Raw genomic sequence first — 16,311 nt, forward strand, 5'->3', positions numbered from 1 at the left:
ACTAGGATAGCAAATTGAATAAATTGAAGGACTACAGTACTAATAGAAAATCATTACAGAAGATATTAAAAAATATAGTGGGTGGCTTTTTTTCCCTCCCTAAGGATTACAAAGGTTTCCTTAAAATGTGTGCAGTATTTTATTTTTTATTTGATTCAAATTAATGTTTGATTTCTTGGTGGTGAATTTGTTAACTTAAATATCTATTTTCTACTTTTGTGTGGAGTTTTATTTTTTACTTTTTTTTTCATTTTCCTTTATGTGGCTTCCTACACCCAGGACGACATCATTTTTTAAAATACAAATACAACGGTATGTTCTTCCTTTTGTTTTGTTCTGTTTTCCGCACATTTTTTTTTTGTGCTGTGCTGTAATTCTTCCTCAGGCTCTTACAGATTCTGTGGCTAAAGCCGATAAGCTGACCTTAGGAGATTCTGGCAATGTCTAATTTTCAAAAAGAACTACTCAAACATTTGAACTGCAAATATCCAGTAACAGAGTTTGTCTTAAGGTCCAAAGAGGTAAATCTGCACATGTGTACTTAGCCTAACTTGTTGAATTTTATTGCTTGCACAGAACAAATCTTGGGAGGCAAGTATGTGATGCAAAAAGGCAGAAATTCCCATAGGAGAAGCTTTTGCCCAGGATGTCTCCACATCTCAATTCCTACTGAACATTTGTTGTGACTACCCTTTTGAGCATTCTACTTCTGCCGTCCTTTGCAGTTTATTGTACTCTGCATTTCATTTTGATGAGCTTTGTGAAAGACAGCTCAAACAGCCCCCCTACACCCATACTACTGGAACGTACATTAGCTATCCTGCTCTGTCCATTGCAATCTTCAGCTGAACCTTCATCCTCTCTCTCTCTGTTAACAAGCACTGCTTTTTCTGAAACGACGAAAAAAAGCTTAAGTACTTTTATAACATTTTAAAAAAGAAAGGAAGTGCTTGAATTTAAATTAAACTTTTTGCAGTGTATCTTGTTGAAAATATATAGCTTCAGTAATGTTAGAATCATCCCTTTAACATTTTTGTTGCTATGGGTGGGAACGTCACTGAACATATTTGCTGTTCTCATTTTAGTGTAAGGAATGTCAAAAATAGTCTTGTAGTTATCCTATCATGTAATCGAACAAATGAACTTTGGCTAAAGGAAGCAGTGCAGTGTTTTCTGCTGGAGATATTGTTTGTGAACATTATATCAATGCTCAGTTTCCCTTACTTTAGGCTTGTTGTTGGTACGTACAGTAATTCTTATATTTAATTTTATTTGTGTTAGCTGTTGCATTTTGGAAGTGCAATATAATTGCACCAGGTCTCCTTTTTATATTATGTAATGGTGATTGGAATAACAGTTTTGTAGAAACTTTCCTAACTCAGTCGATAACCTTTAATCTGCATTTCTGATCTTTTTTTTTTGTCTTTTTTGTTGCCACAAAACAAATTTCCCTCAGGGGGTAATAATTAATAATAATAATAATAATTGCTTACACTTATATAGCGCTTTTCTGGACACTCCACTCAAAGCGCTTTACAGGTAATGGGGACTCCCCTCCACCACCACTAATGTGCAGCATCCACCTGGATGATGCGACGGCAGCCATAGTGCGCCAGAACGCTCACCACACATCAGCTATCAGTGGGGAGGAGAGCAGAGTAATGTAGCCAATTCATAGAGGGGGATTATTAGGAGGCCATGATTAGTAAGGGCCAATTGGAAATTTGGCCAGGACACCGGGGTACACCCCTACTCTTTTCGAGAAGAGCCCTGGGATTTTTAGTGACCACAGAGAGTCAGGACCTCGGTTTTACGTCTCATCCGAAGGACGGCGCCTGTTTACAGTATAGTGTCCCCATCACTATACTGGGGCATTAGGACCCACATGGACCACAGGGTGAGCGCCCCCTGCTGGCCCCACTAACACCTCTTCCAGCAGCAACCTTAGTTTTTCCCAGGAGGTCTCCCATCCAGGTACTGACCAGGCTCACACCTGCTTAGCTTCAGTGGGTTGCTAGTTGTGAGTTGCAGGGTGATATGGCTGCTGGCTCTAATAATAGAGCTTAAATTAAATTAATCAATTAACACTTTTGTACTAGTTCTGTACAGTGCTTGTTTTCAGTTAACTCGGTGTGCAGAAAGCTGATGTATAATATGAAATATCATTGACTTACTCTGATAGCCTCAGCTGGTGTTTTCTCATTTATGTGGAAAAGCGTCAATGCTCATAATACAGGACTCAATGTGCCCTGTTGAAGGTTACAGAAGCATCAGCCATGCATTCAAAGCTCTAAGTGTCATTGAGATCAAAGGTTTAGTGAAGCACTTGATATAGGCTTATACCACTTAAAGCCTTTGTGTGTGTATACTTTAATGGATTATGTGTTTTGAAATAAACATTTAATAAAAAAATAAATGAGGAAATAAATTAATCAGCATCTAAATACTGGCAGGCCTTTCAAGGCTTTAATTAGACTACAACCACATCTGCTGACTGACTTTTAATTGTTATTGGACGAGAATGGGTAATTTGCACCTTTTTGGCACGTAGAGAGCTGAGAAAGCTCTGGCTTACTTAAAAAGTGTGGAAACTCTAATCAGCATGTTTATGTGCTTCAGTGTGCCCCCTCTTACTCTATGGTGTTTAGGAGATCAAAGGATTAGCTCACAGGAACTGTGCTGGTGCTGTTGGAGTGCCATGGCAGATGTCTCTACTAGCTCTGCAATGTGTTTGTAAAAGCTTGTGCTTGTCATTTCCACTGTTTCAGAGGAAACTGAAGCTCAGATGTGACGCTAGATATTACTGAGTGGAGTGAAATTCTTGACTGGATGACTCACCATGACTGAGGAGATCTCAGACACTGGGAGTGACAGAATATCAGCCCGCCAAGTCAATCTAAGACTCTTTTGATGTAGTGCTGCATTATGCTTTTGTTTTATCCTTCATTCATCTCTGCCTGCTGTAAACAGAAGGAGAAGGAGAAGGTTTGTTGGAATAAAAAAAAAGATTTCTGACACAGTATAATGAGTGATCCCTTGTAATAGTCCACAAAGAATTAAAGTATCTGTTTCAGCAAATTGAAATTGAAGATAAACGTCTGTTTCATCTTTGTAATTGTCATTAAAAACACGTGACACTCTTTCCACTCACAAAGTAAGATACTAAATTCAGTCAGAGGGTTTCATTTACTCTTCTTTTATGTGAGCCTGATACAAAAATATGGCCTGTTTTTGACAGTGCCTTATGTTACCTGTCAGGAAAAATATTCCTGAACATCACAGAGACAGAAAAGGGAAATCGACAAGGAAGCCTACTAGATCAACTTACACTCTAACAAAATTGCCCTCAAATGAATTATATCAACATTTTTCTTTCAGAGCACAAGGGAGACCCTCTGGGCTACATTTAGATCGGGGCATCCTGAGAATTACCTTTAAAAATAATGGCAGCTTCATATTACTTGAGGGTGAGAGTGTTATCACTTTCGTTATAAAATCATGTAGGAAGGAAGCAGGGGGACACTCCAGTGAGGTTTCAGCTGACAAAATTTAACCTCAAGATGCATTTAGTATTCTAAAAACAAAATGAATCTGAAAAAACACCAATTTTAACATCAATAATTTCCGATAGCAAGATATTTTGAGTATTCTTGAACACTGACATGCTGTCATCACTCATTTCATGAACAGTAGCTTGATGACGGAGAGGGAAAATAGGTACCAAAAATAAAATTATTATTAAGAGCAATGTGTTGCCACCAAATGTTTGACACCAGTTGGAAATGTAGGTGTAAATTGACAGTGTTTTCCAACTTCCAGACTTGTGTTTATCCTGTCAGTACCATTGTGGTGGACCTGAACATTTAGTAAGTAATTTAGTCATCACTATAAATTGGATGTCTGAGTATGTGAAGTGTGAGCTATAACAGGCTATAGTAACAATAATTACTGGAGCAATATTAGGCACCAAATTTCATTTTTTGCCACTTTGTATAATTATTGAAAAAATAACTCGTTTTATATTGCAGTCCAGTATCAAAATTACTTTGTTCATTTAAGTTCAGGAAATAAAGGCTGTTTGGACCTAGTGGCAGGCTCTCATGTTGTTGTAGCTCTTTTTACAGTGCCATGAATGTCACAAATGTGATGAATAGGGGTTTTTTTAAATAGTGAAAGCATCCACAGAAGTTTATTAATATGACATTAACTATGGTGAGAGTCAACAATATGCTGTCTTGTTTTAATCTCAAGCACAAACAAAAACAAAGTTAATAATAAAAAGCCTAGCTTTTTATTGTATTCAGATACAGAAATGCATATTGACATGTCAAGAATTGCCTTTTTTCTTTTTGGAACAATCATGGTACATAATTAATACAGCAAAGGTAGATAATGTTGTTTATTACTGGGGCCTATTAGATATGGTATAAATAAAGGCATAAGAAACTGAACATGTGGTTATTATTATGATTCACAAGTAATGTATGACTATTCATTACCATTCTCTGTCTTTATTTGCATTGATGAGTAATTGATACTGGAGAGAATTTTGCCACTATGGAGTAGGAACATACCTGTGAAAATATTAAGGGGCAAAATACCAAAATGGTATATCTCTCTACAAATAATTGCTTTCCTTCTGTTATGGAATAGAAACTAATTACTTTGAGAGTGATTTGACTGACAGTGCAAAATAATGCCTAAGGCCATGAACTGTTCATGTAATGATATATAGGAGGTCAGGGAGCCAATATCTTCTATTGTTCATCAGGGAGCTGGGTGATTAATTGTTGGGTTATCCTGCTGTTAAATTACATTTAATTACATTTTTTAACTGACATCGCAGCAATTTTGTTTTATGTTTGAGCTGGCGGGATTAGGTCAGCCGTAATTGAGAAGGGCTCATGTTCACTTTGGAAAACGATCAAATGAATGATTGTTACAAGAGAAGACAGAAATAGTGAGTGACAAAAACGAAAGGTGCTTTTTCCCTCTTTGGGTACAGGCGGTAAAAATGACCTCATGACGTTTGTAAGATAAATTCAAGAACTAACATTTAAAGAAGTGAATTACTTTAGGATGTCTTCTTTTTTGTTTTTTAACTTAGTGATTTCGGGTTTTAAAACTTGGTATTTGATTAAACCTGAAAGAAGCTATTATTGACAAATTTTCCCCACTGAAATACAAAGTATGACTAGTATTTTACATTATTGGTAGAGATGTATCAAACACTATGTACTAGTTAGCCTTAAGAACAGTTAATTAAGATTAATTGTTTCAACCCCCAAGGCACCTTGAATAAAGAATATATTTATTCTGACTATGTTCAATATTCTACTGCTATAGACCAGCTTCTAGCTAACTAGAATTAGAAAACAAGCTCTTAAGCTAAGTAGTAACTTGACCTTTGATAGTTAAAACATCATATCGCTGCAAATTACAGAAAGGCCACATTGCTTCAGGTAATTTAAATTATTTTCATTAATCAAAGACTTGATCCCCCCCCTCTTGTGATGTGCGGTAACTTTCCTAGTTTTAATTAAAGCATCTGTATACTTTTAATTCCATCGATCTCCGAGGAGGGAGGTGTCAGGGTGTTTAACACAGCTCAGCGTGTGTTGGATCTTTTTTTCTAATGTAATTAAATACACCCTAGATTAATTAAACCTCTAGAAGGCTACCTTTAAAGACAGCATCTAGAAATATCTCTCCCTTGTCTCTCTCTCCTCCTTAAAGCACAACATCAGTAGTCTTCACACCTCTGAACACCGATGACAGGCCAGCTTGTACAAGATATCGTTCCATCAGAGCTACTCCTAACACTTGCTGACCTAGTTTTTTGTGATTGATGTAACCCCAGTGATCTTTTAGCAATGTACTTTTTTGCTCTGACTTTTTGTTTTTTGAAAACTTAGAAATCTTATTACAGTGTTCGTTATGTAAGAAGTATACATACAGTAGGTAGTCAAATAGTAAAATTAAACTGATAGTAAGGGATAGAGAGTGATTTTTGTTACTCCTAGTGATTGTCCAGATTGAATGATACCAGCAATTGCTATGTTTGCATGAATTCTTTCTACTGTTAAATACAGAATATCCTGATATAACACCTGAACATACCAAATTATAAAATTAATTGATAAGCCTAAAAAAACAGCCAGGAGCCCAGACAAGAAGGTATACAGCATTGAATGTTTTTCTGGGATTGCATACAAATAGTTAGTTTGAAGAATAGTACATTATTTTAAGTATAGCTACCTTCACAATATGCATTTGGCAACCTTTTTTTTTAATTTCTAGGTCCCCTTTCAGGCAGTTCAGATTGTGACAGAATTCTGACTGGTACATTAAAATCATGAGGTGATTATTACTTTGGAAACACATTAGGAATGCTTTGCTCAAAAATATTAAATAAATGTCAAAATACCAGATCTCAGGTATGAGTCCCTCCACTATTTTTAAGCCATTAATGTTTGTCTTGTAGATTGTATGCAATCTCAAAGGATAGACAGATAATCTATTTATCTGCTTGGCTCTACTTCTACCTCTCCTGTAAACATAAGCAGGATCAAGATCAGATGGTTTGTCCTTCAAAAACATGCCTCGTTCAGAGATATCCACATATTTCCATGCAGTGGGTCACTTGGCACCTGCAGAAGAGTATTGATTGGAGGAGCAATGTCACTTTCACAGACAAACCTGCAAACTCTCAGTTACCAGCATGACCCAGGCCCTGGCCATGACACTGTGGCCAGTCACACCCAACCAACCACAGTAGTGCTTGACAAATTATGTTCCACCATTTGGGGATTCCTGGCCTCAACTGGCTAATGATATAGCATAGTCCAGACCCAAGTTAGAAATGCCTTTAGGCTTTATCAGGTATAACATGCATGATGTACAAAATCTTGTCCTTGTAGGGTTAATCAGGAGTCCACAATTCGTATGGTATATGGTGAAATAAAACAGTTTAAAAGTGATTAACGTATGCTTTGTCCGTGTATATACTGTATAACCCCAGTGACCTTAACTTGTTCTGACTCAGCATACTGTATATGTCAGTGATTTTGTAGAGTGGTTTGTAGGTAATACGTTCAGTGCTTTAAAATAAAAAGTACTTTACAGTAAAGTTTCAGAAGGTGATAGGATACTACATTTGTAATGAGAGAGAGAAGGAGAGAGCTTTCTAAGTTTAATTGGTCTGTACAGGATTCTACCGCCTCCAGGTATATCCTGGTTAGAGTTTTATGTATTAAGGCAAAGGCTGAGGTCAAGATTGTGGAGTGTGCAGTAGGGAAAAAAGAACCATAAAATTGGAATGAAAATAACCAGCATTAATCATATTCACACTAAGTAGTATGCCTACTACACACAATGTGTTTCTCATATGGCTATATGTGGCATTTTTATTATTATTAACTCATAAAACTATATGAAACACTCCATGACCACATTTTACTGTCACAGCACTTATCATGAGTATCAGTCACTGCTCATTAATAAAAATCCTTACTTCCTAAAAGAAACACGCAGAGACTTTCAACACATAAAAGGTCAAAGTCTATGATACATTATACATATGCAGTGTTCTCCAAGGGACTTTTCGTAAGAATAGACCATGGGTAATGTGTCAAATCCTGAGGTCTCAGCTGTTTGTATGGTTTTTCAACTGCCCCTTCTCTTTAAAAGTGGAGAAGAATCTCTGCTCCCTTTAAAACTAAATATTATGAAATACTGTACATGAAAACAGAATACTGTACTTAAAAAAACATTGACTAAGTAATTCTAATTTGCAAGTATGCTGAAATTTGGCTTTTCCTTATTTAAGACGTTTATTTAACAGTGTAGTGTAGGGTTCAGAGAAAATCAGAAAAAAAAGCTGTTTTCTTCTAGTATACTAGTATTGTAAATAATTTATTAAACTCTTACTGATGTCCTAATGTGTACAGTATATCCTTAAGTTTATTATTTATATATTTGTGAAATGAGCACAGCTTCCACTACACAGTGTCACACATATAAAAATGTTAAATATGAATTAAATATTATAATAATGATACATTTTAAATAATGTTTATTATTTCTGTTATTTCTAAGCATTTGTGTCTTTTTTTTCCATGAAACTGTGGTAAGTAATTAACAATCGAGACACAAACACTATTTACCAGCATGCTTCACCAGTAGTAACAGTCTTGCTGTGAAGAAAGAAAACTCAAATGAAACAACCACCCTCGTTAATTAAGCAAAAGGCAGTTGTAATTAATAACAAAGTTTTCTTTAGTGACTAAGAGTTCCTTCTTGATATCTCCCAGTGATTTTAGTTACCAGCCAGCTCAGCATTGAGGGATTAAACTTGCTACTGTTAAGAAGCGGAAGGTTAATGCACTAGTGCGTTTGTGCAATGAACCACGTTTCTGGAACACCACAGGGACTACGAGCAGCTAGTTGCTAAAAATACAGATTATATAAGAGGCTCCCTTTGACACCCAGGTCCATGCAGCACAGAAGTTTATGTAAGCTTTGGTTTCAACTTGCTTCAGGGTTGGTGGTTTGACTTTGCAAACTATTTAAAATGTCTTCATACTGTATAATATCTGTCAGACAAAGATAATTGTTGGTGAGTTTACTATTAAGCCTGTGATCAATAGGTTCTATTTAATATTCTTTCTATTTCCTTTATCCCCAATTGGTATACTGTATAGGAAATAGAAATATAAACAAGATAAATTCAGTAAGAATAAATAATCCCAGTTAAATCTTGCCATATTAAACTGGCTCATCTCTTTGAATAAACCTACATGTATGGCCTATAACATTCATAGGTAGGAATTTCTTACCCCAGATGACAAAAAAACATAGACACTTGTAGGCACTTGAAGATATTCTTGAAGTAAAATCTATTCCATATCCAGGAAGGAGAAGTTGAAAAATAAATTGGTTTTAAGCATAAGTGCAGGGCTGTCAGTCGTGTTATTATAGTGTTTAATCATGATAAAAGAGGCCTCTTTAGTATGTAAATTTAGAAAGCAACTAATACATCTGCCCCGGGTCCAGCATGCAGAAGAGGGCCCATCTGCAAGTTAATTACTTGCTGGTCGCCAACAGGCCACATTGCAAAATTGACTAGGTTAGCTAGTGGAGATAAAACATCTGAAATGGAGGCATAATAGCTATAATATCCCTTGCTTTATTAGTAAAACAGACCATCACTGAATCTCAGACTCTCACTTCAAGAGCTTATCTCAACAATATGTACCACCTGCATTAGGCCACTGCTACTGTTTGTACCACCTGTCATCACCCCATACAGTGAAATTTTATAGTCAAATTGATTAAATTGTGGAATACATCTGTTTTGTAAAACCATTTCAACCATGAGACCAAAGCGTATTTGAACTGTTCTTACAAAGAAGCAGAGTATATCATTAAAGGCTAAGGAAGTTCAAACGACATTAATGGGGATTCTTTGCATGTAAAGTAACACAACCCTTTCACCCTTTCATATGCCCAGACTGAATGGAGAACTAATAATCCAATTTAAACAACAGAATGAAGTAGCTGACGATCCTTTGGATGCTGGAATGGGGTGTTATGGGTTTAACTGCTGTCAGGGCACTGCTGTTGTACCCCTGAGCGAGGTGCTTTACTCAAATTGCCCTGTAAAGTTTTCCCTTCTGTACAAATTGGTATTTTCAGGTTGTCATTGAAATAATGTACAGTATGTCAATTTTTTCATGTATTTTCTAAAAATTGGTGGCATGATGGTGTAATGGTTAGCAGCCCTGCTTTGCAGTGCAGGGGGCCTGGGTTCAATTCCAGACCTGGGGTGCTCTCTCTGTGGAGCGTGTATGTTCTCCTTGTGTTTGCATGGGTTTCCTGCAGGCGCTCTGATTTCCTCCCGTAGTCCCAAAGACATACTTATGGGTTAATTAGCTTCTTGGAAAGTAGCCCCTGTTGTGAGTGAGAGTGTGTTTCTGTGTGCTCTGTGATGGACTGGAGGCCTGTCTAGGGTTCATCCCACCTCACACTGGAACAGCTCCCCTGTGACCCTGAAATGGATGAAGTGGTTAGATAATGGACAGGTGGATGGGTTTTCTGAAAGTTTGTACTGTTACCATTCCATTTGTTCATATTTTACTGCCAAAGATTTAAAATGACTCATATAAGAGTAACATAAAATGTACAGTATATAGTATAGGTTAATTGGTGAAAGATATTCAACATGTTTTGCTTCTTGGAAAGATTGTATTTGGTATTTTAGTAATAACAATTACTAATTTTCTATCAAAGAATAAAAACACTCATTTCAACCTAAGCCAAGATATCAATACCTCCAGGTTGCTGTCAGTAGATTATATATACAGTACTGTATATAAATAAATGACTGAAGGGTTTCAAACTTTCCTGGGAATATGAACTAACCAAGTTTTTCATTTATCATTTTATTTTGCAGCTGCCTGCCCTGTCTTATGCAGTGGAAATGGCCAGTATGACAAAGGAGCCTGTATTTGCTACAGTGGCTGGAAAGGGCCAGAATGTGATGTTCCCATTAACCAGTGTATTGATCCCAAATGTGGGGGTCATGGCTCCTGTACAGATGGCACCTGTGTCTGCTCCCTGGGATATAAAGGGGAGAACTGCGGAGAAGGTAGGCCTTGGAAAGAATAAATCTTACCGTTTAACTTTTTGCGTTTTCCATTTACAATGAAAACATGCAACCTTGATACAAACCTTTGTTGTTTCCAATGGACATGTCAGAGATGTGTCATTTTTGTGTTGCACTTGGTCTGCTCTCTTTTGGTCCAAATTTGACTTCTTCATTTTAATATAATCAGTTTTCCTTTCTTGGATATGGAATATGCAGTGTTACTTTTCACCTTAAAACTGACTGCCCTGTGCTCAGCTGTACATTTTGTTTTTCATGAAAAGGTTTGTTTGAGTTCAGCTAAAACCTGCTTTTCAGAAAGTGGTGGCTAACGTAACTTGTTTTATGAAGTCTGTTAACTTAATCCTTAAATGTTTCTGCGTTAACATTCTGTGTTACAGTATTTATTGTTGTACATTAAACTCTGCACTATTTTTGAACATATAATAATTTCCCGCAAACAGTGGTCACGCCTAGTGCCCTAGAAGAGCACATTCCTAGTGCTGAAAGAGACAGGGAAACAATAAAATATGTGTTTTTTTAATAAAGTTTAACGCTAAGATGGAAAAAATAGACAAAATAACAGATTTTTAAGATATTTTCCAAATGATTCATTTTCCTGTTTAGCTTTTTCATTTTTCAAAACATTTCATTGTAAAAGCAGGGTTAGTTTCTTTTTACATCTTGTAACACTGTAGGAATATAAATAAGTGTTTTCTGCCTAAAGCGTGTAGCATCAACAGTACTGTTTAATTAATTTTGTGGGTTGTGACATCATGAACATAAAGGGAAAAACCCAGGCCCAGCGTAATAGATCTGAAAGCCGGGACACTTATCGCAGCCTCCAACCACAGCAGTTCCTGCTGCGTCGCCTTTCTCTCTTTAATCAAGTTATTTTGCTCATGATAAATATTCTTCTTTGAAGCACAATGGTGAAAATCACATTTACTAATTTGTTTTATGTGAAACTTAACCTTTGAGTAAAACAGCAGACAAAGCGCTAATCCATACTTTGTCGATACCTTTAGCTGCTAATCCTGAAATATAATTTTACTCTCCAAAGCCACGGTGAGAAGCTTATCGATGGCAGCTCCAAACATTCTTCAAAAACGTCTCTGTTAAGTGTTCAGTTTTTTTATTATGTTTTTAGGGGATGGAGAGGCAGCCCTGTAATTAGTTTCTATTCCAGCAATAAGTTCTGTTCTTCTCATTGACTGAACTATGGGGAGTAATCTTCCTCAAGTGATTTATCCATGCAATTTTCTATAAATAAAAAAGGAGCTAATTTCTCCAGGCAATGGGATCTTTGCCATTACTGGTAACTTTTATAGTGTTCTGATTCAGCAAAATTGCTTTAAACATTGAATGTAAATCCATAATGACTAGTGCCTTCTTGGGAATTCTCTATCATACCCACTTAAGGATTATATTATTCCTAGATGAAGGATAAGCACAAAACTGCAGCGAATACATCAGAAATTTTATTAAGGGTTGAAATCTATTTTATTGATCAGGCTTTTAAGACGAATTGCCTGAAGTTGATTCATATGTTGTTTTCTAAAAGTTCAGCTAGAGAAAGAGAACTGAAACTCAACGGAGAGAAGGGGTGAAGGGTTGAGAGACAGGGTCAGCAGTTTTTTTTTTTCTTGTGCTACAGCAGGGTTTTTATATCTAATATTCATTGCTCCAGAGTCACTCAAACAATTTACCTGAAGACACAGTGACACTGAAATCGATATTTTTGATCTGTAATTTCTGCAGCATAAACAGAAGCTGGTTCTATTAATGACTTTGTCACAAGAAAATGAAATGGGAGGTATTTTGTCAGAGGTAGTCACCAAAGTTGAAGTGTACTGTAGGTGAAGGGGGGGTGAGGGTGAGAAATATTTGACGCATGGCTTTCACTCTAAGTATATAGATAGCTTTTCACTTTCTTGTCAATTTTATGGGCAGTATGAATTTAAATGACATTTACTTGGGAGAGAAAATAACTAAAGATTTAGTTGCAACTGTGATGTAGGAGTGCTATTGAAGCTTACACCATATCTGAAGTAATGAAACGTACTGTAATCTATTCGGTAGGAGCTGTCAGCACTTGTAAAATGAAAGTAATACTATAATTCTATGAAGATTCCTTTCTTTGATGAATGCTATAAAGGTGTAATTAATTCATATTGGAAGCAGAGTCAGTTGTATTGATGTGAAAAAATGCTCTGATAACGACAACTTTGATTATATTTGTCATAGCTGTAAATTCCACACTTTGTCATGCTTCTACAATTAAGATGAATAGAATTCGTGGGAGTAATGAGAATTGTTTAATAAAGTAATGAAGTTTTATGTGTCAGAATATTCAGCGATGACTGGATTATTTTCTTGTCCTCTCTTAAATTAAATGGTTAAAAAATAAAAAAAGGAGGTTTAACCTTTGCAGGATTAAAGCCAAAAGACAACAGCACTTGTTTTATTTCAGGACCCGTTTCACACTTCTAAACGCTCTGAAGATGCATTATGTGTTTGCAGTCTGCTGACACTTCAGGACCATTTAAAAAAAAAAACGGTTGTGTTTTTTTATGCTGAAAACTCCTGGCTCGGCTTGAGGTTGCTAAAGCACTTCGTGAGCCTGAAACTGATGCGAGCCGTTTTATTCTGATGGATGATTTCTCTCTGTCTGGATAATGTCTTGCAGTGGATTGTTTGGACCCCACTTGCTCAAACAATGGCATATGTGTGAATGGGGAGTGCCACTGCAAGCCTGGCTGGGGGGGGCTGAACTGTGAGCTCCAGCGGGCTCAGTGCCCAGACCAGTGCAATGGCCACGGGGCCTTTATCCCCGACACTGGCCTCTGCAGCTGTGACCCCAACTGGATGGGACCTGACTGCTCTGTGGGTAAGTGTCGCTCAAACCTGAGTTTCCTGCACAAAAACAGACGTTCCCCGAAGTTCACAAGAATGCTGGAAAGCAGAAATATCCCTTAATCCCTCTGAGGACTTGCTTCCTATTAATCCTCTTTTCCTGCCGCAGTTTTTTTTTTTGGCAGTGATCATCTCTTAATAGATTGTTGGAAATGTACACATGCACACACATACCCTTTCCAGCTGAGAATTCACAATGAGCAGAAATCCATTTGAAGTGACTGGGATTCTGAAAATGGGTTGGTTTTAGCGCATTATAAAGAAATCACCTTTAATCTGATTGTTTTCATGTCCTGTGTACCTTCAGCTACGCCACAGCCAAAGAGAAAATTCCCCTGTAATAGATTTGAAATCACTGTCCTTGTGTATGTGTATTTGCCATAAGCCCATCTGGCCAGCAGGGGACATCTGTCACATTTAGGGAATGTTTGCCTTTGAGCAAATAGACACTGAGCTGCATCCATCTGTACTCAGCAGTGCATTTCAAATAATGAGACAGTAACAATGCATCTAAAAACACTTTCATTACTTTAGTAGTGAGTTGGGGGAACATGTGAAGAATTAGGATTTAGTCTGACCATGTTTGTTTTTGTAGGATGTAATAAAGAAATTAGTGGGGCCCTCCATTGGAATGGATTGGAAGGTTTAGTTGTTCCAAAAATGGGCTCTGGTAGAAAAGATCATTTCCAATGGTCTGAGACTACTTTGTGAAGAGTTCCAAAAGCCAGCAAGCTTTGAAGGACTTTCTAACCAATTAAATCATGCTGATGGTTACATTCCTTGGTGATTAAAAGTTGATTTATCATTGTATACAGTATGTTTTCTTTAGGATATGGGGAAAAAAATGAAAAATGGTGAAGAAAATAAAAAAGAGTAGATGTCCCAACGAAAGAAAATTAAGCTCAATGAATATCTGAACGCAGCTGTAAAGAAAATGCCTTGCAACAATTTCTTTTTGTTCCTTGTAGGAGTCGTCAGATAAATTGCCTTCTCTCCAAATCTAAAAGATCTGTACAGTGTGTCAGTTCTGAAAACAAAGGAATTTGAAAACTCTTTACATATTCAGTCATACAGCCTTTCAAATAGCATTAGCGCATATCTGAAGTTAAGGAAGAACTAATTGATTACTACCAGTCAAATCATCAAGTTAATCTCAAGATCAAGTTAACCTCATAAAACAACCATTCACTGTCCTTTGCTAATTACATTATTATATATTATATTATATCATAAACATACAGTATTTCAGAGGACAGAATTTCATTTCATTTAATGTATGTATAATTATTTTAAGAAATTTGAAGTTTTAACTTCACAAATGAAGTTAAAGTCTTTTTTATATCATTTATATTATTTTTGCTTTAGCACACAGACTTCACTAGAGCTTTAAGGTAGGTAAAGAAAAACGTGGGAGTTGAAGTTATATTAATTCGTGAGAAATAAAGTCAATTATTTTGTATTCGTGACAATTTGGAAAGGGTAAAAAAAATTCACACAACAACAATTGTTTAATCTCCAAGTTCTATTTCTCAATCTGGTGGGCAGAAAAGAATCCAGACAATGTAGCTTTTGCTGTATTCTTTAGCCAAGCAGAGCAATTGGTGATGATTAAATCCGTAGCTTCACGACAATGGCTCTGCCCCACAAACAGAATTACCCGCATCCCCGACACCCTGTTGTTTTTGTTGAACACTTTACGAGGTCTAGAGCTCTGGATTGAATCCCTAGATGTATATACAGTACAATGAGCTCTACAACGTGAGAGCTCTCCACTTGGCTAGGTTAAGTTTTTTTGGAGTGTGTTTGTAAATAAAGTGCTCTTGCTTTTTACAGAGGTGTGCTCCGTTGACTGTGGCACCCATGGTGTGTGCATGAGTGGAGTATGTCGCTGTGAAGAAGGTTGGACCGGGATGGCATGTGACCAGCGCGTTTGCAATCCCCTCTGCGTGAAACATGGCACCTGCAAAGATGGAAAGTGTGAATGTGAGCAGGGCTGGAATGGAGAACACTGCACCATCGGTAGGCAAACTCCAAGCAACAGATCAGGCACTTACTATTTTATTTTAAAAATCAATCTTCTTCATGGGGTCTTGAAGGGACAAGTCTATGTTTGCAATGCCTGTGGTCGTGGAAAGGTCTCGTCAAACAGAAATTGCTCTTCGCATTTCACCCATTTTTTTTAAGGCTCAACTCAGGAGCCTTCGTGGTACAGCTTTTCAGTTTTCTCTTGTGATGAATGCTAATTGTTCAGGCATACTGTCAGCTAAAACACAGTTCAGCTTGTTATTATTCAGCCTTAACACAAACATTCGCATGTGTGTGCCTACCTCGCTCAGAGATAAAGTTATCTCTCCCTCAGGCAATTTAGAAATTCAAACCCATGTTGTAACGAATTAAGCTGCAGACAGCATGAACAAGCCTATCTAAGAAAGATTCTTCTTATGTCTTATCGCCATGTTTAAAACTAGCGGACAAGAAAAATAATATTATGTTATCAGTTTTCACATATATGCGCAGAGATATAGACAGTTTAGACAGAATGTGAAAAAAAACACTTAGGTGTATGGGTTTCAACAGGGTTTTTACATTTTAAATATGTAAACACTGATGTTATTCAGTCTTTATCATTTAGATAAATTACACCCTAGTGTACTTCTGTGTACAAAACAAATGCCACACACTTGCCCTAAGTGCCTTCCTCCAAATGTCTAATTAAATCTGATGCTCTGTGTACAATATGGAGGATAATT

At 36.9% G+C, this 16,311-nt stretch overlaps 1 protein-coding gene across 10 annotated transcripts in view; it reads left to right on the forward strand.

Annotated features, from left to right (window-relative positions):
- The window catches only part of LOC148650471 (teneurin-2-like), a 413,744-nt gene that overhangs the window by 337,864 nt on the left and 59,569 nt on the right, over positions 1-16,311 (forward strand). For 8 of the 10 annotated variants that reach the window (XM_088604296.1, XM_088604298.1, XM_088604303.1 and 5 more), the window contains 4 exons: positions 280-312; positions 10,454-10,648; positions 13,335-13,535; positions 15,395-15,580. In XM_088604296.1, coding sequence (XP_088460422.1) covers positions 280-312; positions 10,454-10,648; positions 13,335-13,535; positions 15,395-15,580 — 615 coding nt within the window. The remainder of the gene's footprint in view (positions 1-279; positions 313-10,453; positions 10,649-13,334; positions 13,536-15,394; positions 15,581-16,311) is intronic. The other 2 variants (XM_088604299.1, XM_088604302.1) reach the window with 1 other exon arrangement.

The sequence above is a fragment of the Lepisosteus platostomus genome, chromosome 13 (genome assembly GCF_059453375.1).
Source record: "Lepisosteus platostomus isolate fLepPlt1 chromosome 13, fLepPlt1.hap1, whole genome shotgun sequence".
NCBI lineage: Eukaryota > Metazoa > Chordata > Actinopteri > Semionotiformes > Lepisosteidae > Lepisosteus > Lepisosteus platostomus.